Source organism: Microchirus variegatus (genome assembly GCF_963457635.1).
Source record: "Microchirus variegatus genome assembly, chromosome: 2".
Classification (NCBI taxonomy): Eukaryota; Metazoa; Chordata; class Actinopteri; order Pleuronectiformes; family Soleidae; genus Microchirus; species Microchirus variegatus.
Genome location: NC_139803.1, coordinates 26,251,994 through 26,264,257, shown reverse-complemented (window position 1 = coordinate 26,264,257; position 12,264 = coordinate 26,251,994). Strand labels below are relative to the sequence as shown.

The following is a 12,264-nucleotide window of genomic DNA, read 5'->3' as shown; positions in this document are numbered from 1 at the left end:
ACAAGCTCCCCTGGTTATGGAATGACTGATGGTCGCCTATATCGACCATCTTGAGCTACTGTAATAGCAGATAACAGAGATAGATGACGAGGAAGCAGTAGTGGCAGTGTTCTAAATATAGTCACCCCTCCGCTTGTGAACTAAATACCAATGACAACATACAAACTCACACCCGCCCACCCACTCATTCAGTCGCTCAGGCAGTTGGGTCAGGCTGCAGCCCCCCTCTCTGCCCACCCTCCCCACCACGACAAGCCCCAGTGCCCTGAAGCAAGCGCACCCACACAGGTTTGCTCTACCCAGTGTGACGTTCTGACTTCCTACCCTGAGGCGCAAACTGAGACTCCCCCCTGAGGGTCCTTCAGGACAGGTAAGCCATCAATCTGGGCATCTCCACGGGTGTGCTGTCCACTTCTGATCAAGCATGATTCTCACAACCACCCACGGTTCTTTCCTCCACATTTTGCTGTCGGTCACACAGCTTGCCATGTGTTACAGCTGACATTTATTTGAATATATTAATAATCCCTTTTATTATCCTATTTTCTTGATTGCAGTGAAATGGTCCTTTGTTGCATCATAAATTAGTTTGAAAAGTGTTTTGGACTGGAATGAAACAGCTGTGTTCACTTGATACCTTAGCATAAACTTTTTTCACTCTGCTATTTCATCCACTCATACACTGTCACATGTTTGTTGTGACCACAACATGTTCTCTCTGTGTGTGTGTGTGCTTTCAGCCAACTTGGGTAATTTCAAACATATTGATTCGTAGAGCCCTGACACAGCTGGTTGCCATGTCTGAAGAGCATGTGCTTGGCGTTTAACAGCCCAAGGTTATTTAAAGGGATGTGCTAACTTTGCCCTTTTCACTGCCCCAATAAATTCTATCTGCCTCGGTGGGTTTTTTTGTACGATGCTTGATGTTGGCCAATCGATAGCCAAACATGCAGCCGTGCTGTCGTGCTTTTGTGTCCCGTGTGTTGGAACAGGTTATACTGATGCGTACCGTCTCCTGAGACTTTCTGCTTCATCCCTCATCCCTCCAGGGGCAGCCATGTCACAGTTCTCTACCATGACAACCAGCGAGAGGAAAATGCAGGCGGCAGCAATCTGCAGGGAGTTTCAAGCCCAGGAAGGTAGACGTATCATTTCCTCTTCACTTCCTTGTTTTGTCATCCCTTTGACCTCTCCGCCTCTCTTCTTCCCCTCACACCCTACTTCTCTTACCCCAACGCCTACCCTTTTTAAAACGCGTATATCAACATGGAGATTGATTTAACACTTTAACACACTGTAATTCCCAGGCATAATAACTTTACAGTCGCTCCGACAGTATAACTTAACAGTAGCTCGAGCACACTCACCGAGAAGAAGATACGAGTTCACCATTTGCCAGTTCTGCAGTTGCCAGCCCTCCCTAACTATAAATAATCAAATGAATATGTTTATGGGCCAAAGTAACTAATCCCTTTGTCGTTGTCCTTTTGAACGTACTATTTCAGGGCAAGGACAAGTATAAGTCTCACTGGGGCAGGGAGGGCCTAAAGGCCACTGACAGCTGAGAGATATTCTGGCAAATTAGATGTCTCAGACTCCGATATAGACCTGTGACATATCCACGATCAGCATGCAGTCGCAAGCAGGCAGCGCTGACCACAAAACAAGCAGTGGGCATGAGAGGATTACGATGAACATGCCATGTTTCTGTGCATTTTCTGGGGGTTTTGTGTTCAGTGAGGTTCGATGTATGAATCAGAAATAAAGAAAACATTGTCATTGTCAGAAGTCTGATGTCTACAGAGTAAATACACAAATGCGCTTCAGTCTTTTGCCTCTTTTTTGTGTGTGTTAAGATGCAGAGATGGATCTTGGGAAGAAAATGAGCGTGCCAAAGGACATCATGCTGGAGGAGCTGTCTCTTACCTCAAACCGTGGCTCCCGTCTCTTCAAAATGCGACAGAGGCGCTCCGAAAAATACACTTTCGAGAACATCCAGAATGAAAACAACAAGCTGCTCAACGTAAGCAGAAATTGGAGACTTTGCTGTGCTCTGTCTGAAGGGAGAACTGTTTGTTTTATATTTAATCCATACATTTTGCACACTTAAATTCATGCTTATGCTCCCGACGAGCCTATTTCTTGACTTGTGGAACTTAATAGAGTCCCTTGTACTTCAGTACACTTCAGTTTGTGCACAGACTGGACAGAGCTATTTTGCTATAAATTATTATACTATGGTGCTCCTGGTTCTTTTTTCATATTTAGTATACTGTCCTATATGTTGATCTCACCCTTTAAATGAAAGTGAATAAATGTGTGTCTTTTTGTTGTACATAGATTTATGAGAATCACATGAAAATCATTCACACAATACTTCACATCCTGGAAAAGATTAAGCGATCAAAGTGTTTATTTGACTTGCGTTACATACATGGAGTGGCACAAAAATATGAGCAGTGAAAGTCCTCCAGCGAGTCATCAATGACTGTATTAATGTCCCTTTGTGTAATGATGGGCAGTGTGCCAACTCAGCATTTTCTTTTCCCAGCAGCTTTGACTGATCGGGACTCACACGACGCGTTTTATCCAAACTGGGAATAGAACTGAATCCAAGATACTAAGTTTAATTAGTTATCAACACTCGCTGCATCGTCTTTCATTAAGTTTTGTGTTGGCCTTGTGTACTTTTGCTTGTCTTCCTCTTGAAGCCCATAGATAAAATAATTATTATCCTCCAGGGTAGTGTTTTTTTTTTCCTCCCTCATCTTTTGAAGTGAGTCGGACTCACATATCTCTGGTTTGTTTATTGCTCAGGGCAATGGAGGGATTTTGTTTCAAGTTGTCAACATTTCCTGAGGAAGTCCTGCAGTAAATCATCATAAATATCCTTCGGAGGGATGAAAGCTGGATGCGCAGTAGAGAACAATGCTCCTCACGTTGAGTAAAAGAGGACAAGGAGACGATTTCTCTGTGAAAAAAATTAGGTTTAACAACTGCTTTCAGTCCATGTGAAGGAAAGAAGTGCTGAAAGTAGAACGATTTGGTTTTAATAAGAATTAGCCAAGCCATTTTTATTTCTAATCACGTCACATTTTCATTGTGTCAAGAAGTATGTTTGTCTCTTTTTATGCCACTTACGAACCTCACCGTGTCTCTCCTATGTTCTTAGCTGTTGCTCACTTTGAACAATTGAACATTTCATGACATTTTTGTGTTTGAAGCTTCTTTTTCCAGCCCCCAAAATGCCATCTCGACTCCACTGCAAAGCTCACACTAACCACTTTGCTCTTTCTTTTAGAACTCAGTGGTTTTTCAAACAGAGAATGGGACTCCCACGGTCAGCCACAGTGGCGAAAACAACTCGGGTGACAACCAACCCTCGAAAGTACCGTCTGACACAGCAGATACAGCAATGGTTCCAAATCCAGACAGCATTGCCCCGGGTAGGTAGCATTTAATTTCCCATTTCAAGGACTCAAGGCTGTTACAGCACTGATAAACCATAGCTAGAGCTGAGTTGACAAACTGGTTGACCTTAGTCGGTCTGCTTTTGAACAAAACAATGCACTCGAATCTGTTTCTCTATTTTTATACCCTCGCTGACATTGATTTGAATTTATTTGACATTCTATTTTTTACCCCCTGTAGACAAAATCATGTCTTGTTCTTAATTTGTTTTCAAAATAGGAGAAATTGTGTTGAGTTGAGTTGATGCGCTCTCCGAATAACTGTTTCTCATTGTTTGTGCTCGTGCAGGCTTTGATCGAGTAGGAAAACATTTCTTTCTTTCTTGTCTGGAATCTGCTGAGCATGACCAAAATACAATTTAAACTTTTTTTTTAATCCTCCCTCGTTCTGTCTGTGCTCCTCTCCTTCTCTCATTCTGTCAAAAATGCCACTCCTTTGTTTCACATCTCCTCCTCCACATTGCCCTTTTTCCTCTCAATCCCGTTACAGTCAGCATCGCCTATCTTGGTAAAAAATGGTTGCGTTTACTAACGGGAAGTGTTTCCTGTTTGCCTCCCCCCCCTGCCACTGATAGCATCAGCTTTGCACTCAAATCCTCCCTTTTGTCTCAGAGGTTGACACACAACCAGCACTGATGGAGGGATGAGCATGTGTAGGGTTTTTTTCAGGATCTCAGAATCAGACACCACCCTTTACTTTCCCGAATAAAGCCACTCCAGCTGTAGCAGGAATAAGGCCAAAGTTTATAAGATATCAAATGGTAAGAACTCTTAAAATAGCGCACTGGGTGCATCTTCTACTGTATGTCCATGGTCTAGCAGCAACATGTTAAACCAGTTTATTAATTTACTTAATAAAACTTACAATTCATAAGCTTCAATGAGACAATAAAAACATTTTTTATAAGGAAAATTATTCATGTTCAAAAAGACAGCATCCTGACACTTCTCTATAGAGCTATAGGCGTAAAAACAGTCCTTCCCCCAAAGTAAATAAATCAAATAAGCCAAAACCTCCAGAACAATGTTCCAGGGGAAATCTTTTCCACAATGTTTGATTCCTCCCCCCTCCCAAAAAACATCTGTAAACTTCCCCACAGGTCTGTTTGGTCTCTCCTGCTTCCTCCTCAGGGCAAAACATAAACTCAGGAAGGGGGATTGTTCATTGTGAGAGCTTAGGACGTGACACCTCGTGTTATGCAACGGCTCAGCCGAGGAGCCCCCCTGAGTGAAGCACTGGGTTTGAAGGATAGTGCTTTTGATCGGCCTCACCCATCAACACACACAGACTATGCAGGGAGACATGCGTGCAGGCGTGTACGCACACAGGGAAGCTGCTTCTTGATTTGTTTTGCTGTGAGCAAGGTCTAAAGGGCTTGAAGAAGAAGGGGTATTCCAAGCTTGAGTATTAAACAAGACTGAGAAAACAGAAAATAAGAGATATTAATACAAATCTATTCTTTATTCAGTGTTGAAAAGCTCTTGTTGTCTGTTGTATTTCCCACCCAGGCTATGGAGGCCCTCTGAAGGACGTCCCTCCAGAGAAGTTCAACGCCACGGCTGTCCCCAAGTCTTACTGCTCACCCTGGGAGCAGGCCATCGTCGGCGACCCGACCTTAGCTGGCACCCTCCCCACCTGCATGGCTGAGCCAGAGGCCCAACCAGAACTGCCAGGTTACAAGAGTTTTAACAGGTAACATTCACACAGGTGAAAAACCAGAACAATTACCTTTTTTTCCACTTTACCTGCCGATATGGTCACAATAGGGACATTCTTTTAAATGGTGATGTATGCTATAATCTGAGGAGATAGTTAGTTTAAAAAACTAACCCTTCATAATGTGACAGGGCTATAAGGTAGCTTAAAATATGTACTTTGTTAATTTTAAAAGAACTGCCACGTTGACAGTGGAATACAAGGTTAATATTACAGAAATAAAATGTGGTAATCAAAAGAATGAAACTGAATCGGAAATTAATAGAAGTGACCTTGACCTCCCTGTGATAAGTTAACTTGAGGGTTAAAACAAGGAAACCTGACCTGAAGTGTCATAATTCCCCTGACCACTAGAGGTAGCTAACAAACATTTTTTGACCTATTTGTTCAAAACATTTTACCTGTCTGTCACTGCCAAAGTTCAAGGAGAAACCATGAATAATATCCTTTTTTTTCTTCTTTTTTTTAAACTGTAGCACTTTGACATCTATGATGAAAAGTGCATTATAAATAAAATGTATCATCATTATTATTATTATTGTTATTATATTGGTGATTTAAAACAAGACAATGTCAGTGGCCATTGGGATGCACAAGTGAAAAGTATGGGGAAATGGGAAAAGCTTGACCAGTGTGACAGAGCTGAAGTGATCAAAATAAACACATTAGGCATCATAATGTACTAATCATCATTTTGTCTTTAAAATTTGCATAGTGCTGAGTATGCCTTTCCCTCTAAGGAGCTTAGAGTATGTCCCCGGTATAATTCTTCGCTTGGCTTTAATTAGTTGCATCACTGAAAAATGTCACTGTCCCTCTTGTTAGCACATCACCGCTACTGTTCACACTGTCACCCTGTCACATCCAGGGTGGCAATCCCATTCGGTGGCTTCGGCAAGGCACCGACACCTGCTCCCATCAAACTGCCACAGGTAGAAGCCCTGCCTGACTTCCCCGATCTCCGGGCTGAATCAAAAGCACCTCGACCCACCTTCAACAGATCCGCTATGGGGTGGTTGACGGCGAGCGGTTCGGTCCCCCTCCCCGCTGTTTCCCTTGAGCCTGTGCCGCTCCCTGAGTCAGATGACCTTTGAACCCATAATGAAGTCACACAGAGATGCTGTCAACTTAGTCGCTGCACCCAAGGTCATGGCGAGCAGGGGAAACATTTTCGGTCAGAACAGAGTCAGGGTGAGAGAAAGCATGGTTGAAGTAATCATATGTGCAGCAGCCCTTGTGTTTGTTTTTTTTCCCAGTGATCTCATCTATTGCACTGAAATGAAATTGCATTAATCATGAATTAATGTACAGGGGGCAGGGACACTGCTGGAATAAAAGGTGCTTGTTGTAAATGAATGTGTATTAAGTGTATTTTATCTTGCAGCACAAGTTTAGCTAAATAAAATGGTGTTTGAGTCCAGCATTATTATTTTTCCCCCGGTGTCTCATTTTTCACACTCTCGGTTCATTTCCTGTCACTGAAATTGATTGAGTATTAATACACACTTTCAAGGCATGGTTTGGATAATGATGTGTGTTGCACAAGGCTCACTTGAATGAGTGATGGCCAGCTTGTGCTATAGCTGTATGCAAAGCCATCATTTACCATACCATTTGAGAGGCCAGAGATACATGTGAGTCACCGCGACGCGCCTCAAGGTTATACACTGTCTGACAAATCAAATCTACCTCACTGACACGAGCGGCTTGAATGATGTGTCTCTCACCTTTTGGCTGTGCCCAGTCGAAGGAGTGGGATTGATGAGCTGACTGTGCCCGCTCCTTATCTGTCTCTGTTTATTGCCATATAGCACTTCAGAACCTATATCTGCGACATAACAGGCTCATACAGGAGCACTTGCCTGATTGAAAGTTACCAGCAGGTTTTACAATTAAGCTTCATAGAGTTATTTATGATTGAGTAGAAAAGATTTATAACCCGCCCATTAAACACAAAACAGCTTTTTCTTTTTGCTTGGTAGGTTGTTGCTGTCAGTGGTTAACGCTTCTGATGAGTAATTAAAAGAAAATGTGCCCTCCATGATTTTATGTTGGCTATTCATTTTTTCTTAAACATTTGCAAATGTCTGTGATCAAAGATTAATCTTTGACATCCGGGGGTTTTACTTTGAGGAATATGTGATATAGCAAACAAATTAAGGGACTGTCAGATGGACTCACACTGCAGATCAGTCAGGAGGGGGTCAAATCTCACTGTAGCTGAAGCTGTCAATCACTGCGAGACAATGTCATATGCTTGCTAACATGGAATTTGTAATGTAATGTGTGACTGTGCTTCGGTGTCACAGCTAAATAAGTTATGAGTCTGGCAGTGACATATTCTAGTCTAGACCATCTTGCATTCAAATCAGCAGATAGGTCTTATTGCCTGGCCAGTAGCCATTCATTTTATGGAAATAGATAATACTTTGTGTGTCTGAAAGATATCTTGTGAAATGTTATGTAATTAATTTTGCATACAATTTTGAGCTTCTCTCTGTCTCCCAAAATGAATTAAGAAATGCCTCTCAAATTTCCTACGGCCATGTCAGTAAGTCCAGCATCAGCACTCCTCGCCTCTGTTGAAGATCCTTTGGAATGTGCAGCCCCCGGTGCCACTCCCTCTCAGACTCCTATTGAATTCCTCTTACCAGCCTCATCGGTGGGGGGGGGCCTGGTGGTATGTAGAGCTCACATGCCCAGCATCCAACAGGGCCTGTAGCTCTGCCAAGTACCATTGTAAATATTGAGCACTGTTTATCAAGGGCAGACATGAACTCTCTTTGAACTTTGATTGTAGCCATTATCAAAACGCAGCAACGGAAATATTATTGGCAGGGACTGTAGCGTAGACTGAGGGGTCGAGGAGCCAGACAATTCGATTATTTGTCTCAAACTGCAACCAGTTTCCCCTCAGGCGTGTTTGCCTTGGCATGAAATGGTACAAATAAGCACCAGACACGGAATTACATGCTGTTAAGTCTAGAGTTTGCTCTGGAGAGTAGGGTGGCCTTTTGGTGAGAGGGAACGTCCTGCCATTAATTCTTGTTGTGTCCATTCCTATGAGTGGAGGGATATTTGAGGGTCAAATTTCATTCAAATTGAGTTTTTTTTTTTTTTACTCTGTCACTTAACTGAAGCCATGCGTGAGCAGCTGTTATTCACCTCCTTTATCAGCATTTAATAGTGGACTCTGCTGTTGTTGCATTCACTGTCATGTTTGGGAGCTGAAGTCCCTCGGGTTTCCATCTGCACACACAGCAACCATCACTGAGTTAGCAGTGAGCTGCTGACACAGACAACTGCTTAAAGGCTGTGCTACATGACCGGGCAATATCCCAGAAGGATCTCTTAAAGTATGCATGGGTCAAGTGAGAAAACAAATGTTGTGAACTAAAAAATTCCAAGGGCACTGAGCTTTGCATGGAGCGAAACTTGTAATGTTGTTGTACAAAAGTATTTTGCATACAGACGTGTTTTTAATTGTTGTTTGAGCTCACATTTTTCACTAAACATGATCTGGGGATTAACCTTGCATTATTATGTTAAAGGGACCTCCTGACACAGAAATCCACATGTAGCTGCAAAGCTAATCCACAGAGTAAATGTTTTGGTTTATATCCTTCTCACCTGATGACATGACAGACTTGGTCAGCCTGATGGATGTGCACAGCAGTTGCTCATTTTCACGTGATCATGCGCCGCTCATCGGGATGCCTAAAAATATGAGTTAAAATAAAGCATCCCACGGGTCAGTAGGGTGGTGTTGGGTTGACAGTGAGGTGAGGTGAAGGGTGATGGAGCACACATTCCACTCCTGAAATGAGGTAAAATGACGCAACAGGTGAGCTTATGTGTCACTCTGAGCAAATTTCCAATCCGTCAAGTGTCAGGAGGGCGTACGAGGGTGGCTGCCTGCATATTATGTGCACATCCAGTCATGAACCTGCTTGTTTTATCCTTTGCTACATATAAATTAGGAAAATTATTCTTGAGTGACGATCACTGATGGTGCCATGCTAGTAATTAGCCTGTTTGTGCTAATGAACATCTAAGATCGTCCTGTTTACTTGGATAAGCCCTTGAGACCAATTAGCGCTTTGTTGTCTCAGTAATCCTGCCTTTGACTTTTACCTGAGGGAACTGATCTATATTCCTGACTGGTCAATGCATGTTAACCTCCTCTCTTTGGTGAGTAAAGAATTATTAGCTTACTTCAACTGCGAACACAGCTATTTAATATACAAAGTTTAGCATTTAAACCTTCACTTGTCAAATTAAAGGTCCCATATTATCCCCTATTTCTCCAAGTTAAACTAGTTCCCTGGTGTCCTAATGAACATGTCTGTGCTTTGGTCAAAATACCATAAGGATGAAGCACCACAGCAGTTCAACCACCCAAAACAGCCTTGTTCAGAACGTTCTGTTTAGTAGTATCTCTTTAGGTCCACCTTAAAGGTCCACCTTAAAAAAAGTAAAAGGAAACATAAGGGACAGGAAATCACATCAGCCACAGAGGCTACTAGGAGCTAACAGCAGTTAGCATTTGGAAAAGTGATCATTTGCAGGCTCTAGCAGACACATTGCCGTGATATATAACATGTATCCACTGGACAGTTAAATCCTCTGAGGCTGGAAGTTTGTGTAGGACTCTGTGCTGCACTGTGGAGCCAAGAATAGAACTTTTTGTGGACTTCCTGTTTTCGGATACTGTTGCCGTCGCCTGCACTCACGCGTGTTTTACGGACAAATCGGAGCTCACACAGAAACACGAGTGAGTCATCTTTTTTCACACTTTGCCGACTGATAGGACACCCAGAGTCAAACATATAAGGATGTAAATGATTAAAAAGTTTATTTTGCATAATACGTCCCTTTTAATATAGCTGGGGAAATGTGGAAAATTACTTCAGATATCTTTAACGTGGTGATGGGAGGAAATAGCCTTATGTTTGATAATGTCACTGTGGAAAGAATAATTAATATGTTATCTCTGGCAAAGAAGGGTATACTTTGCCTCGCCTCGACAGCACTGAGGTGATAGCATGCTTTCTACTATGAACTGTGGTTACCGCGGATATGGGGAACACAGCAGTGAAATATATCACAGTCACCACTTTGGCTACGCTCCAGAATGAAAGCAACTCGGTCCATTGCCAAAAAAATGATGCTTATGTCATCCACTTTTCTGCAGTAAAACAAAGAGCCATGGTCCAACGTGGGGTTGGAAACAAAATGTAAACACATTTCAAAACAAAAACAAGCAAAGTAAAAGCACACAGTACCTGCGTCCATGGTGTATTATGAAATCCACCACATGCTGGGGCAGCATGGTGTGTGTTAAGTAATGCCAATTCACCATGATAGCACAAATTCCAATTGAGTGAACGATTTACAACGTGGAGTTTGAGTTATGCATTCTTCAGTCCTTTATTTTGAAATGTAACAGGGCCAGATGTTGCAACGACTGGCTGAACAAAAGCTCCCTACCAAGAGCCTCGAACTGAAACCTGAGCAGCAGTTTCGTTCCAAAAAAAAAAAAAAAAAAAAGGAAACCATTACCTGACTTTAATCTGAGGTTAATTATAGCAGTAGCTGCTTCAGTGGTATCATCTCCCATGGCATTTGAGCACTTCAGTGTGTTTCCTCTTTAGTGGTAATCCAGTATCATCATAACACATTCAGTATTTTTACTGAAAATATTTAAAAAAGTTATGTTTAGTGATTCTTCTTTGTGCATTTTTTTGCCAAATATTACACATGGAAGATTCATTTAAGTCATTTATCATCCAACATGTTTTTATATGCACGGCGAAGACAAGTAACAACATCCTCATTACATAATCACTTCATTTGTACAAGCTGTTCCTTTTTAATTATTAGCCATGGCACCACATGGGAAATGCTAATAATTAGATTACTCTTCAATTTGTGACAGAAATCAGGACAGTTTTGTGTATTTTCTTCCCTATGACCCAATGTAAAGCAGCTTTCAGCATCCTTTAAGTGCGATATAAATAAAATGAATTACCATGTGTGTATGTACATAAACTTTATTTACTGTATTCCTCGTATTTTGAAATACTGGAAGACAGTGGGGTATAGGTTAAATATGGACTCAAAAAGCCAGACAGCATTGCTAAAAATAACCTAGTCCAAATAGCACAGCATATTTGTGGAGAAATGGATTTTAGATGCCAATCAGCAATGGATCTATCACATAAAAGGTCAAAGGCAAAGTAAAAAATATCTGACATATAAAATTTTAAATTAGGCTCGCCACTACTGCTGCTGCTGTCCTGCTGGTGAAATTACAAAAAGGACAAAAAGAGGGCACAGTTTTGTCATCTGAGCCGTCCTCATCCACTGTGTTCAGCATATCTCATGCTGTTCGTTGGGAGCTTCCCAAGGTGAGAAGTCAAGGCAATGGCACCAGTTCTCAGTGGGACATTTACCGTGTGCACCATCTCCTTGTGGAGCTGACGAAGTCTCGCTAATTAATCTGAAAATAAATTGCCCTTCACAACAGAATCACGCTTGTGTACAATCAGTGGTTTGCTGGCATGTTACATTGCAGTGCACGGGTAATATATTCGTATGTTTGGTGAGAGAAAGAGGGTGACGTAATCACATTGAAATGTTTGCAAAGTTGCCAACACAGTGTAGAAACAAACAAACAGGTTTAAAAATGTGACCGAAAACAACAATGAGGCAGTGTTGTGCAGAAGTAATTTAAAAAAAAGTGTGGCTGTGTGTAAAATAATATGATACAGTCATTTATTTGTTTGAGAAATTTGAGCAGCTGACGCCACACAAATTCAGCTGCTGGACTGCAAAGTGTCCACCAAGGTCAGAAAAGAAAAAAAAGAAAAGAGAAAGACCTGTGGAAGACCTGATCTGTTTGAGGTGTCTGATTTATAATTTATAGGGTGAATAAGATATTCAGTGGCTTCAAAGTGCGGAGGCCTGCAGCCAGTCATAATGTGTAACCTCTCTATACACCGTGTGAGCTCAGAGAATCACACTGACAAAACACTTGTTTGTAAATCCTTTATCAAAGAAAAGGGAATAAATACA

The 12,264-nt window shown here is 41.8% G+C and overlaps 1 protein-coding gene across 1 annotated transcript; it reads left to right on the top strand.

The window, feature by feature from the left end:
• Positions 1–213: 213 nt before the first annotated feature.
• On the top strand, positions 214–6,613 carry myoz2a (myozenin 2a). Its single transcript, XM_083909302.1, has 6 exons — positions 214–370; positions 1,050–1,139; positions 1,857–2,023; positions 3,302–3,446; positions 4,980–5,163; positions 6,056–6,613. The coding sequence occupies exons 2-6, from the start codon at positions 1,058–1,060 to the stop codon at positions 6,279–6,281; spliced, it is 804 nt and encodes a 267-aa protein (XP_083765428.1). The 5' UTR covers positions 214–370; positions 1,050–1,057; the 3' UTR covers positions 6,282–6,613.
• Positions 6,614–12,264: the final 5,651 nt, after the last annotated feature.

Bases quoted from the DNA above. Each gene is read 5' to 3' on its own strand.
- myoz2a (XM_083909302.1), top strand. From the start codon at position 1,058: ATGTCACAGTTCTCTACCATGACAACCAGCGAGAGGAAAATGCAGGCG. The intron at 1,140-1,856 runs GTAGACGTATCA...GTGTGTGTTAAG, and splicing joins GGAGTTTCAAGCCCAGGAAG to ATGCAGAGATGGATCTTGGG. The intron at 5,164-6,055 runs GTAACATTCACA...TGTCACATCCAG, and splicing joins GGTTACAAGAGTTTTAACAG to GGTGGCAATCCCATTCGGTG.